The sequence below is a fragment of the Vanellus vanellus genome, assembly GCF_965231255.1.
Source record: "Vanellus vanellus genome assembly, chromosome: 1".
NCBI classification, from domain to species: Eukaryota; Metazoa; Chordata; class Aves; order Charadriiformes; family Charadriidae; genus Vanellus; species Vanellus vanellus.
In genome coordinates, this window is record NC_138905.1 from 156,796,256 (window position 1) to 156,819,449 (window position 23,194).

A 23,194-nucleotide genomic window follows, 5' to 3' on the forward strand; every position below is an offset into this window, starting at 1 on the left:
TTCGACGCAGGCCGACAAATGGAAGCGCATCCCGACGGCATTGAGGGGAGAGAATGGAAAGGGCGGATGGATGGATGGATGGAGGATGGATGGGTGGATGTTTGCGTGACCCCAGCCTCACTTCTCCTCCCGGGCATGTGCAGAGGGAAGGCTTTCCCCGCCGCTCTCGGGGCGGGAGCAGACGTGCGCCCGCGATGAGAAGCAGCCCGGGCTTCACCTTTTCAGCACAGCCCTTTCTTCCCCCCCCCCCCCCCCGCCTTCATCCCCCGACTTTCCTTCTTGCTGCCCCTCCCCGCACCACGCCGCCCTCACCGCAGTGGGGATAACCGGACATCCCCGCCCCGCAGCCCCCCTCCGGGCCCCCTCCCGTCCCCCTCCCGTCCCCCCGCTCCCGCCGCACACGGCAAAACGGGCACTGGAGAGCTTCCCCCCCCCCCCCCCCCGTCGCCCACCCCGTCCGGGGCCCCTTCCCCGCCCCCCTCCTCTCCGCGGGGCGGGGGGAGCGGGCAGCCCGGCGGTGGGAGGCGGCGGGGGGCACCCCTCGCCGTGCTCTCGTTTCTCGTGTTTCGGGGCGGGGGAGCGAAATGGTGGCCCGTGAGGCGGGGCGGGGGAGGGGGCGTCGGGGCGGGCTGACACACCGGGCGGGGGAGTGCACGTACGACGGCGGCGGCGGCGGGGGGGGGGGGGGGAACGGACGGGGGGGTGATGGATGATGGGGGTGTGTGGGAGCCGCCGTGCGTGCGTGTGCGAGGAAGGCTGACGCACACACGCGTGGGTGTATGTGCGGGGGAATGGCTGGCGCACACGCACACGCCCGGAAGCTCCGCGCTGGGGGGCGGCGGGTGGGCAGCACCTGATGGCCGCGGCGAGCTACGCCGGTGCCGTCCCCTCGCCTGTCCCGCCCGCCGCAGCCGACGATGGATGGCGAGGGGCAGCACCGCGGTTCTCCCGGTGTACCGGCTCTCCCCGCCGTGCCCGCGCCCGCGCCCCCGGCACGCTCCGGGCTGTGTGCGCGGAGGGGACAGCGGCGGGGAAGGGGGGGAGGGGGCGGGCCCCGCTGCGCCTGAGGGGGGTCGGAGGCTGTGGGCGGGAACGCGCCCGCCGCGGAGGGGCGGGAGGGGGCGAGGCTCCCGCCGCCCAACGGCGTGGCGCCGCCTCGCAGCCGGGGGCCCGCCCCGCCGCCCCATTGGCGGGCGGGGCCGTCCTTCGCGCGGCGCGGCGGCCAATGGCGGGGCGGTGCCGGCGGCGGCCGCGCCTCTCCTCCCCCCTGCCCTCCCTCCCCCCTCCGCTCCCCCCCCGTCTCGGTGTGTGAGCGTCTCGGTAAGGCGGCGGTCACGTGTTGTTTTGCTCTTTAGTTGGGGCACTCGGTGCGCGATGTGTTACTTACGGCGAAACTCCCGCCGGCGCCGGCAGCAGCCGCGGCGGCAGCAGCAGCGGCAGCAGCAGCGGCGGCGGCAGGCGGGGAACGGCAGCGGCGCCGCCGGTAGCCGAACCGGGGAGGACGCCGGGCGGCCGCCGGCAGCACCCGCTGCCTAGAGGCGACGGCGGAGGACCCCGCTACGGCTCCGGGCAGCCGCGCTCTTCCTGCGGAGGAATAACTTTATTTTACCCTCTTCCCTCTCTCTTTCTATTTTATTTTATTTCCCCCCCCTCTCCCCAGCCCCGCTCGGCGGCGGCAGCAGCAGCCAGAGGAGCCGGGCGGCGCTCCCGCCGCCGGGTCGGGGATGGCGAGCCCCGCCGTGCTGGGGCTGCTGCCCCCCCTGAGCTCCCCGCCCGGCCCCAACCTGAACAACAACAACAACAACAACCAGGGCGTGAGGAAGTGCGGGTACCTGCGCAAGCAGAAGCACGGCCACAAGCGCTTCTTCGTGCTGCGGGGCCCGGGCGGCGGCGGCGGGGAGGAGGCGGGGGGCGCCCGGCTGGAGTACTACGAGAGCGAGAAGAAATGGAGGAACAAGTCCGGGGCGCCCAAGCGGGTGATCGCCCTGGACTCCTGCCTCAACATCAACAAGCGGGCGGACGCCAAGCACAAGTACCTCATCGCCCTCTACACCAAGGACGAGTACTTCGCCGTGGCGGCCGAGAACGAGCAGGAGCAGGAGGGCTGGTACCGGGCTCTCACCGACCTGCTCAACGAGGGCAAGGCGGCCTGCCAGGGGTCCCCCCACCGCCACCTCGCTTCCCCCTTCTCCGCCTCCTGCAGCGCGGCCGCCGCCTCCCTGGCCGCCGCCGGCGAGGACCTCAACTACGGGCTGATCACCCCGGCCGCCGCTGCCTACCGGGAGGTCTGGCAGGTGACGCTGAAGCCCAAGGGCTTGGGGCAGAGCAAAAACCTCACCGGCGTCCACCGGCTCTGCCTCTCGGCCCGCACCATCGGCTTCGTGCGCCTCAACTGCGAGCTGCCCTCGGTCACGCTGCAGCTGATGAACATCCGCCGCTGCGGCCACTCCGACAGCTTCTTCTTCATCGAGGTGGGGCGCTCGGCGGCCACCGGCCCCGGCGAGCTCTGGATGCAGGCGGACGACTCGGTGGTGGCCCAGAACATCCACGAGACCATCCTGGAGGCCATGAAGGCGCTGAAGGAGCTGTCCGAGTTCCGGCCCCGCAGCAAGAGCCAGTCCTCCTCCTCCTCCTCCTCCGGGGGGGCCGCCGGGCCCGGCGGCAGCGGCGCCTCCGCCACCCACCCCATCACCGTGCCCGGCCGCCGGCACCACCACCTGGTCAACCTGCCCCCCAGCCAGACCGGCCTCCTCCGCCGCTCCCGCACCGACAGCCTCGCCGCCGGTGCCGGCACCAAGTGCACGCCGTGCCGGGTGCGGACGGCCAGCGAGGGCGACGGCTGCCGGGTGGGCTCTTTGGCCGGCAGCCCCATGAGCCCGGGCCCCGTGCGGACCCCCCTCAGCCGCTCGCACACGCTTAGCAGCGGCGGCGGGGGCCGGCCGGCGGGGAAGCTGCTGCCGGTGCTGGCCGGCGGCGGCCTGCAGAGCAGCCGCTCCATGTCCATGCCCGCCTCCCACTCGCCCCCCTCCGCCACTAGCCCCATCAGCCTCTCCTCCAGCAGCGGCCTCGGCTCTGAGCCGGCCCACCCGCATCACCCGCAGCGCCCGTCCAGCGGCAGCGCCTCCGTCTCCGGCTCCCCCAGCGACGCCGGCTTCATGTCCTTCGACGAGTACGGCTCCAGCCCGGGCGGCGACCTGCGGCCCTTCTCCTCTTCCTCCACCGCCAGCAACCGCAGCAACACCCCCGAGTCGGTGGCCGAGACCCCCCCGGTGCGGGACCCCGGGGGCGGCACCGACCTCTACGGCTACATGGCGATGGAGCGGCCCCCGAGCGGCCGCCTCTGCTACCGGCCCTGCCCCGACGCCGCGGCCGACCGGGGCCATCGGAAGCGGACCTACTCCCTGACCACCCCGTGCCGGCAGCGGCCCGCCCCGCCGCAGGTCTCCTCCGCCTCCCTCGACGAGTACACGCTGATGCGCGCCACCTTCGCCGGTAGCGCCGGCCGCCTCTACCCCTCCTGCCAAGCCGGGGCTTCCCCCAAAGTCACCTACACCCCGTACCCCGAGGACTACGGGGACATCGAGATCGGCTCCCACCGCAGCTCCGGCAGCAGCAGCACCAACCTGGGGCCGCCGGCAGGAGGGGGAGGAGGAGGAGGAGGAGGGGGAGATGATGACGGCTACATGCCTATGACCCCCGGCGTGGCCGCAGCCTTAGGGCAGGGAAGCCGGGGCGGCGCTGACTACATGCCCATGAGCCCCACCAGCGTGTCCGCCCCCAAGCAGATCCTGCAGCCCCGGGCGGGGGTGGGTGGCGGGTCCCCCGGGAACGGGAGCAGCTACAAGACCAGCTCCCCCGGGGGGAGCTCCCCTGACGATAGCGGGTACATGCGGATGTGGTGCGGCTCCAAGCTGTCTGTGGAGAGCTCGGACGGGAGGCTGAGTAACGGCGACTATATCAATATGTCCCCTCGGGACCCCCAGCATGGTCCCCAGGCTCCCTCCCTCACCCCCCCGGACTTCTTTTTCGTCCCTTCGGGGCACGGGTCCAGCGAGCCCCCCAAGCCCGGCTGCTATTCGTACAGCTCCTTACCCCGCTCCTACAAGAGCCAGGGCCCGGCGAAGGACAGCGACCAGTATGTCTTCATGAACTCTCCGGGGAGGATGATCCCCGAGGAGGCGGTGTGTGGAGCGGGCCAATCTCCCGCCGGCACCTTCGCCCCCTCCAGCCACACGGTGCCTTCTCCCCTGCGGCACAGCCGGACCGAGAGCTTCCTGAGCCAGCGGTGCCAGCGGGTGGCCCGGCCCAGCCGCCTCTCTTTGGAGACCTTGCGGACGATGCTGCCCAGCATGAACGAGCACCCTCTGCCGCCCGAGCCCAAGAGCCCTGGCGAATACATCAACATCGACTTCGGGGATGCTGCTGTCTATTCTCCCCCCTCGCTGCCCGCTGACAGCCCGGCCTCCTCCCTGGGCTCGGGCACGGGGCAGAGGCGCTCCCCTCTCTCTGATTACATGAACATTGACTTCGGGTCGCAGTCGCCTTCCCAGTCGGGCACGGTCTCGGTGGGCTCCCTGGAAGCCCTCTCACCAGGCTCTTCCTCTAGCACCAGCCAGCCTGATGGGCGCTACCTGAAGGCGGCTGTGGGGGTGGCTTGTTCGTCCAGCCCATCCGATGGTGGGGATTACACCGAGATGACCTTTGGCATGGCCACCACCCCACCACAACCCATCGTTCAGAAGCCAGAAAGTGCCCGGGTGACTAGCCCCACGGCTGGGGTAAAGAGGCTCACCCTCTCTGGGGTGGAGGCTTTCATTCTCTCTAGCCCCCCCCCAGACCCAAACCGGGGGGCCAAGGTTATCCGGGCGGACCCCCAGGGGCGCAGGAGGCACAGCTCAGAAACTTTCTCCTCCACCACCACTGTGACTCCGGTGTCCCCCTCCTTCGCACACAACCCCAAACGGCACAACTCGGCCTCGGTGGAGAACGTGTCCCTCAGGAAAAGCGAAGGCCTGGAGGAGGAGCAGGGTAGCAGCCCCATGTGCCGGGAGACCTCGGCTGGCTTCCAGAACGGCCTCAACTACATCGCCATCGACGTGGTGGACGGGACCCTGGCAAACTGTGACAAAGCCAGGTTGAAAGCCAGGCACGTCCTGAATGGGGGTATCAACGGAGTGGAGATGAGCGCCTATGCCAGCATAGACTTTCTGTCTCACAACCTGAAAGAAGCGAGTGCTGTGAAAGGTGAGTAGCCAGATCTGACACGTGCCGTGCGTGTTTGTGCTTAGTGTTTGTTTCTCACCAAGGGGTTGTGTTTTGTCGGGTAGAACATTATGCCTGCTTGCCTTCTTAAAAATCTTTTTCCCCAATGCATCCTGTAATAAACAGTTTTGGAGAAACTCCCTGGCTCTTATGTATGAGGAAAAAAAGTTTAATTTTGAGCTATTTCTTCATTTTTGAATTCTACTGTGCTATTATTTTGAGAGTATACTTCTGGGTACCCCAATAGAAGCTGATGTTTACACAGTTACTGTATTTGGGCTGTGCTTCAGACTTTTCTTATGTAAGATTGTGGAAAGTGTTTGGAAAATGTGACCAAAATAGCTTATGTTAATGCAGCATCTAAATACTATTTAAAAATGTAAAATGATTGAGTTAAAAAACAGGATTGTTGGACTGAGGACATCAGATTACAAAAAAATCCTTGGCTCTCTAGCTGGGAAGGTCAATCATACCAAAATGAGAAGGATAAATTTAATATCTTGGTTTTGAAATATCATATCTCTTGCAAAAGTTTAACAGTAAATCATGGTAAGCATGGAATGTGAATTAAAAAAAAAAAAAATCCTTCTAGAAGTCACTCTATGCATGAGCTGTTGCATGTTGTATCGCACATTTCACTTAAAGGCCCACCCTATGGTGGTGTGTAACTACATTCCAGCTGGCGGCTCAGTCCCAGCATGAATGACCAGTTGGTTGGCTTGCAAATGCTGGGTGTTCAGAGACAAAAGCGAACCGAAGAAATCTGAAACTTAGGGTGAGAGAGAATTTCGGTTTTAATTATGTAGCTGTTCCTTTGTTGGGGTGCTTAAAAAAAAAAAAAAAAAAAAAAAGAAAGAAACAAAGAAAGGGGGTGTGTGTGTCCCATCCCCCCCATAGAGTAACCCGCCTCCTCTTAGCAAGTGAGAGTTTGTACGCCACTGGGGGCTGGTTGAGGAGGGCACAGACCAGCCAGTCTGTCACGGATTAAAAGTTAATGATGAGACACCGTAGGGATTCTCTTTGCTCTTGAATTTATGCGAGACGTGGTACTTCAAACCCGTATGCGTATATAGCTGTAATATACGTTTATGGGTCCAGCTCGGTGAAATGACATACCAGGTAAAGGGAGTTGCTCCGAGGTGAGTAGGTGAATTGCTGCTCTAGTCACGGTGCTGATAGAGGTCATCAATAATGACCAAACAGGGACAGTTTCTAAAAGTCGCTTGCGTTTTTTTTTTTTTTTTCTTCTATTTTCTTAGTAGCTAGTTGATTTTTGAAGAAGAAAATATTTTCTCTTTTGATAGGAAGTACAGGAAGATGGAAAAGATGAGCGAGCGATCCGCCGTGTGCAGAGCAAGCTCTGAACCTAATTAAGACGAGAGGATGAATGGTTGAATGCGGTGTCAGAGTTTGAAAGGATGGACGCCTGTTCCGAGTGACTGGGAGGGCTGAGGGCAGAGCGTTATTTGTGTGTGTGTGTGTCCGTGTGTCCGTGTCTCCGTGTCCCCGTCCCCGGCTGTTGGTTTTGCTGGGGCCGTGTTGAGGGTCCCCGCGGCTGAATCCGACCCGGGACACCAACAAACTGTCGCACCCCTTAGCTTTGCAAACGGGTATTTCAGAAAAATGAGGGAGTTTTGTGGTGTTTTGTTTTTGTTTGTTGTTGGTGGTTTCGGGTGTGGTGTTTTGTTGTTTTTTTTTTTTTCTCTTTTGTCTTGAGCCACCTACAGCCCCAACTGCGCCCCGAGCCCCGCGTAGGGAAAGAGCTATTTCCACAACATTCTCCAAACTGCTGACCCTGGGGGAGGGGGGGAAGATGGGGGTAGGGAGGGGGAGGGGAACGGGCACCAGTTACCGAGAAAACCTGGAGTGGATGAGAGCGCCGGTCACCACCCGGGCGAAAAGCAGGGATGGAAGAGCCGATAAGAGCAGATAAGAAGGGGGACCCGACTGGCGGACTCCCCCATCCAGTAACCAGAAGGATAATGTAATAAACACAGCCGTGTTAATTTGGTACGCGGTGTACGGAGGAGAGGGTTCAGTTCTGCTGTATATTTGTCAAAGGGTGGTCACGGGCTTGCCTTATTTTTTAATATTTAATCTGCGTGCGTGTTTATTTTTCCTCTTTCCCCGTAAGCTTTTAAACGCGGACCACACGGAGAGACGTGGTGTGGGGAAGCTTCTTGAGATTGACTCTCCCTGTAGGAGGCGAGGATGTCTTCTCCACCATGCCAGCTGCTCTTGAGCATCCCAGCGCCCTCATGGGCGCAGGCAGGGCTGGGGGGGGGGGTGAATGTACCCAACGTTCGACCAAGGCGGTGAGGAAGAACCTCACAGAAGTCAGCAGCGTGCGGGGTTAGGTACCAAACCCGGGGTTTCAGGTTAATTGCACTTGTGGCAGGCAAACTGGAAAAGCCATAGCGTGGGGAAGGAGAAACAGAGCACTTTATCAGTGTAAGTTGGATCGAGTCATTAACTTCTTGCAGTTTCCCTAGTTTCTCTTTTGGTTTTCATTGGGATTTCGCACCAAAGTTTGTTTCCGCAAGGACCTCTGCCACTGTTTAAAAAGACCACTGAGTGTTGCGCCCCGGTGTATTTGAATTTCAAACGCTGTGATTTGGGAGACAATCAAGAATTTCATGTTTTACAGAGAAACACATATGCAATTTAAAGAAAACTGTATTTTGAGCATAAGCAAGAGTATTGTAACACAGTGGTAATTCAGGTACAGTTGAGAATCTAATTTTGTAAAAAATAATGGTTTGCACAAGAGATAGTAAACAATGCTGATTATATATAAGCTTAGTTGTTTGCACTTTTTTCAAATTTTGTTTTTAACTGTATTAGCAAAGTGAGAAGCGTTACTTCTTCAAAACTTCTTCAAAAACCAAGAGAGGTTTCTAGCAATTTTAAAACAATGGGTAATCCACACATATGTAATGTGTAGAACAGGAGAATCTCAGAGATACAAGGTTATACAAACAAGCTTCTTGTAATTACCTTCTCAGTAAATTAATATTTCGATTTGTGTAAAATACGTGTAAAAAGCCAGTTTGAGTTCTTCCTGAAGGTCTGTAGATGTGTTTTTGTGTGGATAAGTGTTTTAAGGGAGATTATTTGTGTCATTTAAAGGTGGCTGATTGTCACGTGTAGCTTGTCTCTCTTCTATCAGTAACTTCCCTCTGCTGTAGGGAGTGCTGTGCTTTTGGAAATCTCTGTCCGTATTATCCTGTTGTGGCAAGAGCAAGCGAGTGCATCCTCAACTGCTGTCAAAACCGAGAAAAATTAAACGGTTGCTTGACATTACCAGTCCGTTTAATTTTAGTGTGTTCTGAAAGTGTGCAAATATTTAAGAATTGGAGAAACACTTGCCTTCATCTGATGTGTAAATAAAATAATACTGTTACTGATTGGTTAAGACTTGTTACTTGCTCATAATTAGCCTTTGTTCTTAAATTATGACTGCTTTTTTGCTTTAAAAACGTATGAACTGTGTATAATTTTCATTATTTATGGAGACATTTACACTCATTTTTCCCATATAATGTAAATTATTTATTCCAGTATATTTATGACAGATTTTACCCAATAATGATGTGACTTCTTATGGTGGAGCTTGGTTCTATTGAAGTCAAATAGGAGTTTTGTCTCTGTTTCAGTGGGGTTTAGATTTTACCCTTTGTGTATAATCCTGAAAGTCGTAAGTAAAATTCCCATTATATTTAGTGGGTGTGTAATAGGGAATTTTGCTTAATTGAAAACACCAGACCTGGGTGTGTTTTCTTTTCCTTTAACAAAATGCTCTGTAACTTGTAAATGTTGCTAGTAGTTGGTCTAGTTTTCTAAAATGGAATAGATACTATGTGTAATGGTGCAAAAGAACCCTGAGGGTTGTTTTCCTCTGGTGCTGGTTTCTTTTGTCTTGATTTATTTAAATAAGTCATCATCTGTAATGCATCTACTTAAGATCGTAATAAGGTGATTTTTTTGATAATAATGATCCCCCTGCCTTGTCAATTAGCTCTTACTTTTGTGAGGGTTTTATGATTGCTCCTAAACAATAAAAAGCCTGTCTTAAGAAATCTCTTCCTGTGTCTTTCTAATGGCATTTTAGATTATTGAAGACATAACCCTGTTTCCTTTTTCTTTGGGATTACTTTGCCCAATGAATTATATTATTAAGGGTGTTTTTTTCCCCTCTCTAATATGCCAATTGCCATAAAGTTTTGGTTCTCAGAGCAGCATGAGAATGTTTGTCTCTTTAAGAAAACTTGTATTCGTTTCAAAATGACTTCTTAGAAGTATTAGAAGAACTATATGCTGTGTTAGAAATCCATACATCTTTTAAGGTCTTTTTGCTGAATAAATTAATAGTAGTTTCTCTTACTGCTAAATTCTGTGAGAACATCATAATTAACACCAGAAAGAACTGAACTACTTTTAATACCTTATATAATTTGATTTTTTTGTGATATCTTACACCTAGAATTAAAAAAAAAAAATCGATATTTTCTTTTACAACCTCTTGAAATTTCCTTCTTGTCTCTCAGATTGCATTTTACAGCTGATCAAACCAAAATGGTTAGGTTTGAACCTAGCAGTGCCATTCGTGAAACACAAAATGTAAACTGAAGTTACCTAAGATTAAACGAAGCCCTTGATATTTTAAATTATGTTGATTATACGGATGTCAGCTTTTTACTAGCAGATATAGATATTACACGTTTTAATATTCTTAGACTTTTATTTTGCTTTATACTTAAAATTATGTTTAGCTACACTGCTTGTAGAAAGAATGTCATGGTTACTTTGAGTCATTTAAGATAAATTGTTATAGACCGAGTTGAATGGTGGGTTTGTTCTAAAATGAACCAGTACAGTCATTGCTCAAGGCAGAGGAAATGCTTAGGTTGATGATTGCTTCTGATTACTTGATTTCTTTCAAGATAGCTACAGAGACTTGTAAGTGAAATGGATAAAGGAATGTTTGAACAGAAAGAGTATCAGGACATGTTTTATATGGTGGGTTTTTTTTAATAAGGAGAGAATAACATGGGTTTCTTTACACTTGATTTACTATTATTTTTAAATAGCATTAATTACTCCGGAATGCCGGAGTGGTTTAGAAGTTGAAACACAGCAAGCATCCACAGAAAAATGAAGCTATAGTGTATGTAATCTAACTTTCCTCCCTATTCAGCAGTTAAATGGCAACATAGGTACATGCAGGTATTTTCTGTTCATATCAGATTTTTGCTACAGCAGCATTAATATGTTTCTTTTAAAAGTAATAAGCACATAAAGAAAAGGCTATAGCTGGGGTCTTTTTTTCCCAAGTTGTTGAGGTATAGTGTGCTTTTGTACTGTTGTCCATATGTTTTTCTCTTTGTATGTAGGTGTGTCGTGTATTAGTCATGATATACTTCAGCAGAGTTTGTGGAAATCTTAACATCATGTTGGTGCAGTGTGTGTAATAGCAGTTTAAAGTGAGTATAGTGACTGAATTGATAAATTAGGGCGTGTGTAATTATGAGGGTTTCACAACTCTTTTTTTGTTGTAGTTTCTTACAGTGTTTGCTTAGAAGCTGGTCTGTGCATACAGGAAATCAGTAGCATCCCTTGAGTTTTTAGAAGATGGTGTCGTGACCCCAAAGTTCAGATGTGTTTAGTTTGTGCATCTGTTGTCTGGCATGTAGTTATTTTTAAAGTTTTTGTGCGGATGTATGTAGGGGGTCAAGAGCGGCAGCCTTGAAAAGCCAAGTTCAGCTGAGTAGTCCCCTTCGCTGCCTGTTGTTGAAAAGGCTGACTTTCCTCCTGCAGCCTTTCCAAAGGAAAACTTTCCGTGTGTGGTTTTTTCACACTTGTGTTTGTCTCGACTGCCTTTGGCTATGAAGCCATGTGGGCATCTTGGGTTAGTCAGTCCAGCGGCCGACCTGGAGAACCAGCAGCAGTAAGCAGAGCCAGGAGGGGCGACTCTTCCCTTTTTCAATGCAAGTCTTTTAAATAAATGCAAGTTATAAAGTAGCACGAGTTTTCCCCTGCATCTCTGGCAGCTATAGAGGAAACCCGGTTTAGGTTTAGTACTGGTTTAGATTGTACTTGCAGTTTCCACGCTGGTTTAGGTAGGATGAGCCCCTTAGTTGTAGGGTTGTAAGTGTTTGTGCTTAAAGCAAGCTTTTAAGGCTTAAGTCTTATAAGCCTGATCCAGACCACAGGGAAATCAATGCAAAGATTGCTTACATCTTTACAGAGGCTCGCCTAAAAAATACACTTCATGGCGTGTTAAAGTGCTAACGCACATAGTAATATTTGAGGCTCGCTCAAAGACCGTAGTAGTGTGTAATCTCCTCTGTGTTGCCAGTTAGACAGTAATGAATAACTTTTCTGAAGAATAGGTATGATCACAGCGACTAGTCTGGTAAGCGCGTGCAGTTTGCATGGAGTTATGCTATTGCTTGGTGGCTCTGGTGAAAAAGGGGCCACTAAAGTAGCACTGCTTAGGAAAGACGCTCAATCTAATCATGAGAAATCCCTTTGGAAATCGATGTAAAAGACCAAAGACAATACCAGGTGGTTTTTACGTTCAAAAATATTATTAATTTTTTTTTTTTTCAAAACAGATGTTCTCAGTTTTTTACCAGTGCCCAAAATTGTGTTTAGGTGTATCAAAAACAGTGATTAAAAAATCCAGTTCTTGTGCACAGTGAAGGGCAATACACCCTGGAAAAAGGTACATTAGAGATTAACAGTGGGGAATTACTTTCCAAAATGAACCTCTTTGATACTAGGGTAGTTTGTTTTGTTTGTTTTCAAATCCAGATTTCCCTGTCTCAGTTAAACAAAATTTATTTTAAGAGTGTGTTTTTTATCTCAGTAAATCAATCACAGAAATAATTAAGAGAGAAAAAAACCCATCCCGAGCCCCAGACCTAAGCCCCCGCCTCTGCTGGTAACATCTACGTTGTGGAAGGGTAATGCAATAGCTTGATTCCATAGATTAGGAATGATTCAGGGGTTTGTTTACGTTATTTGTCAATCTCTTCAGCATCCTAGAGGAGAACACTTCCTTCCTGGCAGATGGCAGCCCCAGGGCCATGCACCTGCCATTACAAGCACTACGCAGTAGTAATCTACCCCAGCATCGCTGTTGACAAGAGGCTAATGATTGGAGACTGTCTGCCTGACAGCCTAAACAAAGTAGGAACCTATTTGTCCTTCAGCGAGGGTCCTTCAGAGAGATCTGAGGAAGGACAATCAGGGCGGTATACTGAAGAATTAGAGTGGAATTTAATTTAGAGCTCTTTGGTAGCGTTTGCGGTGCGAGCCACTTTTTAAGATAATGATGCCGCAGAAAGCGCGTGTCTCAAAGAAGGGATTTTCTGTTTCTCTGGTGGAGCAATACCCGACGTTGTATTTAATAGCTCCGTGTGGATGGGAGGAAGGCGAGCGTGGTTTAGCTGGCCGTGCCACCCTTCTCTGCAGCAGTGTCTGCCCTGGCTGGACCCGGGGGGTCGGACGTACTGGCGCAGGGCTCTCTCTTGGGCTGGTAAATGGGGCCACAGCGGTGTTAGAAAGTCAGAATGTCTCTTTAATTGGTTACGAGTGGTGTGTTTGGTGCTTGCATAACGCATTCCAGTTTCAATCACTTGATTCGTAATATTATATGTTTTTATTATGTCATTAGACCAGGATCTCTTATTTTATCTTTTGTTCATTTCTCTTAATGTGTTTACCTGTGTTTGCTTTTCTTGTTTGAAACGAGTGGGCGCGACGCGTCTAGGGGATGCTACCCAAGGCGAGGGTATCTTTGAAGTAGGCCAGGATGTTCTTTGCTAAATTTAAAAACTACCCAAATATTACCCAGAGTTTGTGGAGTATTAAGCAGGATTACATGACGCACGGATTAGACATTGTTGAGCAGCTTGTTTTTGTTTGAAGGGGTCAGAAATGGAGGCACTGGGGCTTTACTGTAATGCCAAAATAGCAAACTTGCAGATACCAGAAACAGTAGAGCACAGTGGAGAATTTTCCAAGCTTTTCCAAGTGATGCTTTAGTAAAATTTGTTTGACATGTACCGTGGCGATGAGTGTAAGGTATGAAACTCATTGTTTCAATTGATCTCAATTTCCAAATCTGTTTCATAGAGAGTTTAAAGTAGGCTGAGAAACATATTGTAAGTGTGACTCAAGGCAGAGGACTTTGCTTCTGTCCAGTCAAAGACAAATCAATAAATAATTGCAGTAACAGTAGGAAAATCATGTCAATGAAATAAGATCTAAGGCCTTTTAGGTTTGCCCTCCCAGGCAGTATATTATTTAAAAACAGCGTTTAAGACAGTCCTAATGTCCAGTTTAACACCTCATTGAATTGGGTAGCATTGTCAAACTAATGTATGGAACAAGAATTTGGAAGACTATTTGACTTTTTTTTTTTTTTTTCATTGGATTTAGGCTTTTGCTCACCAGAAGCCACAAGATTGATTGAACCAGACATATGACAGTCTTTTGGGAGAGAGTTATGCTTAACTCTTCTGTAGGAGACAGAGTGGTGTTGAACAGTTGCTCAAGAACAAGAAAACAATAATGATGCTGGCTTAGCCTGCCTTCACCGATACAGATGACTCTCTAGTCTGTTACTTACAATAACTGGTAATGCTAAATTTTAGCATTATTTAAAAGAAACAATAATAGAATTGACAAACAGATGCAAACCTCAGCATTTTTCAAGTTAATACAAAATCCCTTTACATCACCAAGTTGACTACTGTGGTCTCTGCAGTGCTTGAATTACTGAGAAGTTATGGTGTGAATTTCTTTTTAGTTTACTTTTAAAGGCAGACCAAATCTTAGGTGACTTGTCTAACCAAAAGTTTCACTGATACACAAAAAAGACTTCTTGCAAGGGAATTACGAGATTTGGGTCTGGAAGTACAGGTAAATTTCTTCTGTAAGGCAATTACATTCCATTGTGTTGTAACATCATTCCTTTTAACAATGTAAACATTTGGAAAAGTTTATAGGAGGGTGGACTTGCATCTTTTACAACAGGTTTCAGTCCTGAGCAATTATTTCTGCCAAAATTAATGAAATATAGCTGTAATAATAGTCTCTTTAACATAAGAAAAAGTAATGCATTTTTTTGTAACAATCTTGTACAGAAACTATTGAGAAAGGGTTGTGATGGTGGTTAATATGAAAGTTGTTTGTGAACTACGAAAAGTGACTTTATAATAAAGTTATTTGCAACTAATTAGTTTTGATCTAGCGTAAGACTTTGAACATTTGTGTTTGGATTTGGAATCAAACTTGCATAACAATGCAAGGGTACATAATTCACTCAGTGGGGAAGTATACAGAATTAGTGCTCATGACTTTAACAATAGTTATAGCCATTTCTCTATGTGAGGGAGCATTAAGTGTAAACATGTATATATGATCCTGAGGCACAGAATACTTGAGAGGATTGGCCATAAATTTACGACCTCGTAATCCCAATAGTCTAGCAGTTACTCTCACAAATACCTGTGAGAGATTCTAATGTGCACCAATGAGTATTAGGATAACATTGTTTTCTTTTGGATATCTACAGAAAGGTAATTTATTACACTGTTCTGTTTTAATTTTTAAATGTCAGATGAGAATCCTGTCAAGATAAGCTTTTAACTTTAATCATAACTGGTGTATTTTTTAAATAAATAGTAGATTGTGTGGCTTCTAAAGAAATAAATTGGCAGTACTCAGTAGTTTAATGTTAGCCAATAGGATGATTTCCAGATACAAATGCACCAATGTATTTCAGCACTGTAAGTGATTTCTAGTCCAGGTCCTCTCATTTTTTTTTCTGTTAGTATGAATGTTCAAGTGACAGTAAACTAAAAGCTTCGTAAGATACTGGTAACATGAGATAGTCTATCTGTTATTAAAAAAAAAAGTCAGAACTTGGTAGCAGTGAAATAGCTGGACTTTTTTGTTATTGATTTTTATTAGAATTCAGCCCTCGGGAAATAAATTGAGGGACTGTTTATTTTAATAAACATATACTTGACTATGCTAGGAAGTGGAAACAATAGATTTGGATCTTGCAGCTTGAGTGAGCGCAGTCACACTGTTGTGCCTGAGTGCAGAGGGAGCTGCTCTGTGCTGTGAATGAGCTATGTGGGATGTTTAGATACCACGCTGCTGTGTGATGGAGTTGTTGCAAGCGGTCATTTAGAGAGTCTTCTGTGAGTCAGAATTATTCCCGAAGTCTTGAGCCTGCTTCATCAGTCACGAACTTGGGAAGCTTTAACTTACCCTACTGGCCATGGGGTTGCTACGTTGTCATAATAAGAAAAATACTGCGACTTTTTCTATTCCTCTCACTCCTCAATAGATGTTTTCCATTTTCTTTGTATTCATAGATTGGCTCTTGTTGCTTTTACAAGATGATAACATTTCAACCATACTATTTTGAAAAACAAATTGAGAGTTGTTTACATGATATTTTTGGTCATGTAGGCTCAGGCTTGTAATCTACTTGTATTTGCTTTGCCAAAGAATATTGTATTGATATTTACTAATAATTTCCATATTGTTATAGCGCAGCTTGCTCTGTTTCCTTAACTAAACATAGAAGAAGCAGAATGCTGATTTTTAAATTTTTTTTATTAAAAAAAAAAAATTCTGGGACTTTAGAACATGTACCTGGGAAATAGTGAACTCTTGAGGACTGATGCGTAGAAGACAACTTTACACTCTTCAGCCTGAGCAGGATGAATTGTATACATCTTGTCCTTGTCCTTGGTCAGGTATCTTAACTCTGAAGATGTTCTTAGTATTTTCTGTTAGTTTGCTTTAGATCCCAGCCCCTTTGTCAGGCACTGATTTTTCGCTTCTCTTCTTGAGCCATTTTCCTATATATTTTGTAAAGAGCAAAATGTATAGTTGGCTGAGCAGCCAACTCTTCATCATTCCCCTCTGGAGGCAAAGTTCTGCTGAAGATGGCAAAACAGTAGACAAATGAGTCTTTTGTTGAAACTGTATATTAAATTTCTTCTTTGCAGTCTTTTAGTTTTTTTTAATCATGTAAACCCATTGTTTTATTGGACTGTGACGTGGGTTTGTATTGCTCATTAGCATAGCTGTGTTTTGTGTGTATGTATGTGTACCTGAGTAAGATCTTAATTTTCCTTCTGTAGTCGATGAAACATTTCACGTTTTGGTATGTGTCAAAATATATTAACTCATTATTTGCATCAGATACAAATAAAGCAAATTCTTACCTGGAAGAAGGGAATAAAGAGTATATGATACGTAAAAGCCTGTTGTCTCATCAATTAAAAAAAGAACTGTACTAAAAAGAATTGTATTTGGCAATTGTCAGCTAGTCTGGGAGCAGGAGACACTTGTCCAAATTAATGATTTAATTTAGGAAAAATATTGGAAATAAGTGGTACCCATATTAGTACAGGTTATAGCATAGTGGGGCTGTGACTGTAACTGTCGGAGTGCACAGCATTCCCATCTGTCTTTTGAGTCTGAAATTCTGTTTTTTCATTGGATCAGATGCTACTAGAGTGGTTGTTTGGTTTTTATTTTCCTAGTATGTGTGTTTCTCTTGGTGTATATGGTGACACCTTTCTTAAGCATTTCTTCTGCTTCTGTGATGTGGTAATTTTTAATTTGTCAGTCTCTGGGGTTTGTCATAGCAGCCATGAGATATTAATTGGGAGGCTTGGAACCATTTCTCTTCTTTCTCATGGATTGTCTTAGGTCCTTTTTGGGCCATTTGTGACCACATAATATGTTTCTGGAATAGTAATAATTAATTACTTCAATTAATTTTTTCAACGTACATTAATTAAAAATAGCTACTAGAAATAAGGACCTCTGATACAGTATGAAGTAGTCCATGGACTGTAATTTGGAAAGCTGTGATGTGGAAGAACCAGTTATTTACAGCCTGTTCATGTTGGGTTTATTTTATATGAGTTGTATGGAAATAGTTAAGTGATTTTGCCCAAGTCTTACTCCTGCTGTATAGGAAAGGCCTCTTGTCTCAAACATAGGTTGAATCTGGCTTGTTTTGTTTTGTTTTGGTTTTTTTGCTTGAGACTTTTTTGATGACAGTTGGAGAAGCTGAGGCATCGAAGTGGAAGACACTGTCAAAATTGTTGTGCCTTTTATTAGTGCCTCAGGTTAGTTGCTTTTTCCTCCTTGTCAACAGGCATCTTGTGATTGCTGCAGAAAAGTTTTGGTAGGATTGCTTAGCAGAGATGGGATGGGATTATTTGCAAGCCGAGGGAGGATATTCCAGAGGCGGCCACTTGCCTGTGTTTTTCCTAACAGGTTTTGTGGAATTCAGTGGTGCTGGGCTCCTATTTTGGTCTGATGGACACAAGAGTATAACTAAAAGGCAGAAATATCTTTGTCTGAGGCCACAAGATGACCACAGGACTTCAAAATATTTGGGGACTTTAATGTAGGTGTTCTGAGTGAAGCTGCTTAATGCCTTCTGTGGTGTAGATTCTTGCTCAAGCATCTCCAGTAAGTCCTAGGGATCCATGTTCCTGTTTTAGATTTCTGCATATATGGTGGGTTGTGTTTGGTTTTTTGTTTTTGTTTTTGTTTTTTTTTTATCTAGCCAGCGTTCTTGTGCTTTATGTAGAACTGAGAGGTTTGGCCCAGTCTGTAGACACCTCATTTGCACCTTATTAGGAGCCTACCTAAAGTCCTCTTGAAATTAGGATCTGGCTTCCATAGGTGGTTACTGGAAGGATACAGGTGCCGTCGAAGAAGATGCTGGTCAAAACCAGGCTTGGAGATTGGCACAGACCTGTCTTCCCTGACTATAGAGGGAGCCTATACGCTTGGCATAAACGGAACATCTAACTTCCAGAGGTCTGTGGCTTGTGAGATCAAACTTGCTGTGTGGAGTCTATTTTAAGCAGAAGGACTTGAAATGAGACGGATATTCATATGTGGATCAGCTGGCGTAGCTAAGTATTCCTGCCTGACCTGGACTGTACTCTGGTTAGTTGATGATGTATTGTACTTGTTCAGTAAATGTGAAATTAAAAGGGATTTGTGTTTTCTGTAGCTGTGCAGCTGCTGGGCTGTTGGCTGAATGCTTTTCAATATATTTCCTGGTCAATCACAATATGTGAAATACGCAATGGTATCAGGGCCTTAGCACTTGGAAGCAAATTTGGGCTTTAAAGGCGCAGACGCCTCGGGGGAAATACTGGTATTTTGCAAAGTATTTATTTACACGCGTTGTCCGCGATCTTTCCTTTTCCGTTCTTTGCAGAGCGTTCTTCCAGAACAGCATCGTAGCTTTATAAAGTCTCGCCTACTGCACGGTATCCTGCAGGCAGTGATAGTTCCTTCATGTGACCTCCTGAAGTGTTTGTCATACCTATTTGAGATGTCCGAAGCAGCTTTAAAGAGCTGGGATGCTGGCAATGGGAGAAAATAGGCGCAGGTCTTTATGTACTGGGAAACCACCCTGAACTCCAGGGGAATTCTCTGCTGAGCATCGTGGGATTACGGCTGAACTCTTTAAGTGTCCCATCTTAGCTGGCAAACATGTTTTTTAATCATCTGTTTTATAGAAACAGTCCTGGCGGCATAATACAATTTCAAAAAGATGACAGTCTCAGTTGTATAGTTGTGTGGTCAGATAAGGCTGCTATAAGTAAAACATATTTTTCAAAAATGCTAAATAAGGTACCGGCCGACCTTGCTAAGAAAATTAAGTGTCATTGGTTGCTTATAAACATATTTACCCGGCAACAAATCAGGAAAGCCTTAAAAAACAAAACAAAACAAAACAAAGACACCTGTGTGAGAGCAATTGGGAGATGAGGAAAAAACAGAACTGGTAAAACAGTAGAGTACAGCTCTGTTTGTGTAAATATTTACTGAGAGCTCTTGTAATTACAAAAGAAAGTGATCTTGCTCTGGAGTTAGCAATATTGCACATAAACGATCTGCATCACTTTATTTCTACAGTGAACTGTTGGATGGGGATGATCCCAGGTGCATCCAGTGGGTCCGGGAACGATCTCATTAATTCAGTACAATCCGTTTCTTGCTTGAGAAAGAAAGTAAAATATAAGTAAGACAGAGGAAGTAATTATTCTGTATGCTTTCTGCTATCACAAGTTATTTTATGACCGACTTATTGGTGTTCTCACAAGATAAACTTTAACCACCAAAATTACTTTTCTAAATGGTTTACTAAGCTTTTTGCCCCTGCTTTCAAACGGAGTATCAGCTAGCCTCCAGGAGTGATATGTGGATGATATTATGATGCCTATGTGACAAAAATGCATCCTCTCCTTTCATGTCTTAACATAACACTAGCTTCTGTCCGCGATACAATCCATATCAGCTTCAGAAAGAAATGCTAATTCATCTCGAGGTTAAATTCCAAGCAGGAAGTTTCAGGTGCCCCTGTTTGTTTTTAAAAATGCAACATAAAAATGTTTTGCTTATTTTGCTAGCCTTTCTCAGGAAGGTATTTGATGCAAGGGAGAACACAAACCAGATTGTAAATGAGAAGTCTACAAATAACGTGCTCTGAGACCTGGCTTTGCTTTGATTACTAGGGCGTTTGTCTGTTTATTGAAGGAGTAGTAGGAGATGTCTGCTGGGGGGTTGTGTTAGAGGAAGAGTGGCTGTTTTCAAGGAGACTTTAGTGGAGTGCTGTAGAGTGGAAAAGTATTAAGGCTCAAGCGGGCGAAGGTGTTGAAATCATTAGGGACAGGGCACCTCGCTAAATTTGTGAATCTGGCTTTCAGACAGCATCCACGGTGCCAAAGCATAGCTGTGGGCTGCAAGCCTGCAGTCCCAAGGAAGTTAATGAGAGCTGGGCTCATGGTTAACGAGCTGGCTAGGAGTACTTTTCTAAACGTTATCTGGAGAGATGATCATAGCCCCATTGTGTCCCCGAGCAAAGGGTAAGACGTTTTGATCGTTCTCTGTGGAGGTTTTCTAAAGTATTTGCTTAAACTAAACTCTTTTGGTTCTGGGCGGGATCTGTCTCCCAAACCCCATGTCTGAACTGTGGGACAAGGACATTTTCCAGGCCCTGGGTTCATGGCGTGGACGCTCCGGTCACCTTCTGACTGCATGGAAGGTGACAAAGGCCCAGGTTTGCATCATCTCCCAAGCCCTATCCTGAACCCTGATACTCATCTAGGGGGGGAAACCCAGCCCCAGCCAGGGAGAGAGTCCCTGAGCACTGCAGTGGGTTCTCTGGTGGCTTCCCATAATAGCCTTGCTTACAGCTTAGGACTTCAGCACTATCGGCAGAGCCCACTTGCCTCATTTCAGGTGTGGCCATAGTAATTTCTGAGTATCTTAAATTGCGACTGTTTTCTCTCTACCTAAATCTATTTCTAAGATTGAATTTATGTATTTTCATTTTGTGTCACACAGATTACCTTTAACAGATGGCACAGGGGTAAGGAGTATAGCTGAATACAGCAAGACACATACATGATTATAAAATAGCAACTGTAATACTCCAATGAGCAGAAATAGGTCTGTAAATGTTTTTCGCCAGCGATAAGCTGAACTTGTAACGCAAACAGTCAGAAATAATGACAGTATAATAATAACAGTCAGAGACATTTTCAAGGCTTAAAAAAAAAAAAAAAACACAAAAAATAGGTAGTTTCTCATTTTTATTGTGTAGTGTGTCTGTGACAGCATACTGAACCTGGCCATCACTGGTGGCTGGGTGTCCCAAGCAGAGTTAAGTACCGAGGTGTGTTGCAAATGAAGTACAGGAACATGCTCGGGGGTGATGCAGTGAGGAGCAGCTTGCCCTGCTCGGAGGAAAGCCTGGTGGCTACCGCTTCAGCGGCAGCTGATGAACTGGTCAGGCTGTGCTATGGTTTTTAGGTCCTCCTCGTCATGACATGTTTGTAAGTGGTCTAGTAGTATGAGGAAGTTCACCTTTTCATAAGGTTGCGTTGTAATAGCTTTTTCTCACAAATTTAATTTTTCAAATTCATTTTGCAGTGTTGTTTCCAAGATCTTTTCTGGAGTGGTGTGTTTTAGGGTTTTTTTTGTTGTTTTTTTAGTTCTTTTATATGTTCTAACAGGAGCAATACCTTTGATAAGTCATAATCACAATTCTATTAAGTTAATTTACTGTGGTTAGTAGAAAAATATATTGTGCCTATGTGCATGTACAGTGCCTGGAACTATAGGCTCCATTAATAGAGATTTTTAACAACAGCAATACAAACCCCCCAAAGTTTACAGAATAAAAAAAAAGCTTTTAAAAAAAGGAGACTCTGGCTTTATTCATGGAAATATTTTACTTTTTTTGATCCAAACATTTGAATTTAGAAGCTTGAATTATTAAGTGGAATTAATGCAAGAAAAAGGTTAAAGGCTTAACCTGATTTGTGCTACTGTATTAACAACTCTGAACTATGAGACATAGTTTTAAAAGAGCAGGGGGAATATTATGTGCAACAAGGTTAATAGAAGAAGTGAAAGATGTAGTTTAATGAGTCAGTAATGACACTTCAAAAGATACAGAATTGAGAGAGTAAACTGTTGTTACGTTTTCTAAGCAATATTACACAAAACTCATCAGCTCATTCTTTCAGTGTGAGAAAAGAAAGCTAACCTGATCTTGTGGAGGAAAAAAAACCTTTAAATTTGGGCAGAACAAAGTTAAAAAACAAAACAAAACAAAATCAAAGGAAACCAAATCTTTGTGTAAATGTGGTTAAAATGAAAATAAATTGTCGAAGCTATCTCTGTCAAATATTGAGAACCTATTAGGAAATTATATAAAAAGAGAATACCTCTTTTTCTCCACTTTTTTTTTTTTTTTTTTTGTCCTAAATAACAGACTTTAAGTAGTGACCTCTGTTGGGAAACACTGTACGTCTTTTTTCCCTTCTTAGAGAGAATTCCTTTTCCCTCCCTCTATTCCTCAGTCCATGTACACAGTGCAATTGATTTCCCATCAAAGTGTTAGAAACCTTTTTCAGGTAACATATAACCTAGTTTTTCTTTTCCCAAGAATCCTGCAGGAAGTGTTGGCCAGCTCTACAGGGCTTTTCATCCCAGTTTTGCGGGGCTGTATAGAAATGCTTGGGCACCGTGTTTTTGAGCCTTTCCGTTGCCCTCGCAGAGTGTAGATAGGAAATGTCCATGCGGGGGAATTGCAGTTCCTGTTGCTGCATGCCTCAATATATAGAGTAAAGGAAGGACAACGTGATGATATGTGGACTGTGAGTCTTAACTGTACATGGGAAGTAAGACTTGACTTTTATTGGGGGCATTAAGCTAACACGTGACAGGTTCAGAACAAGCAGAAGGAAATCGTTCTTCTCGCACCCTGTAGCTCAGGTGTGAAACTCCAGGCTACAGCGTACTAAAGGTTTCCATGAAGGGAGGTATAGTGCAGGAGGTCCTTGACAAGGTAAATCATTAGAGGCTAAATAAGAATTTGTGGAAGTATCTCCTTATGCTTGTCTTGGGTTTTATAGTCTTGCTTAAGGAGCTGCTTTTGACCCACTGTCCGAGAGAGGAAACTGGGTTCGAGGAGTCTTTAGCCTGCTTCAGCGCAGCTGTTTTGTGCTGTATTGCTCATTTCACTCAATGGTTTTGAGGAGGTTAGGGCGGGGGTGGTGTCTTTTCATCACGGAACACGAAGTCTGCATCTTCTCGTCTAGCTTCATCTTTCCCTTACTCTATTACTGACTAATTCACATTGACAAGGGTGAGAACACAAAAGATGTCTAGAAAAGCACTGACAGAAATGGAAATTCATCCTTTAAAATCTTTTTCTGGTGGTAGGACACCACCAGATGCTCAGAGTTTTAAGTGAGGGTGTGACACAAAAGAAAGAAGTAGGGAAAAGATTGCCCTCCCGTGCATACCAGGTTGTTCCTCTTAGCCCTTCCTTGCGTTCTTTTGCTCT

General features: G+C 46.5%; 1 protein-coding gene across 1 annotated transcript in view; it reads left to right on the forward strand.

Annotated features, from left to right (window-relative positions):
- Window positions 1-1,456: 1,456 nt before the first annotated feature.
- Window positions 1,457-23,194, forward strand: part of IRS2 (insulin receptor substrate 2) — a 29,283-nt gene continuing 7,545 nt past the window's right edge. Inside the window, exon 1 of the mRNA XM_082482054.1 lies at window positions 1,457-5,244. Within this exon, the coding sequence (XP_082338180.1) occupies window positions 1,725-5,244 (3,520 nt within the window). The 5' untranslated portion in view covers window positions 1,457-1,724. The remainder of the gene's footprint in view (window positions 5,245-23,194) is intronic.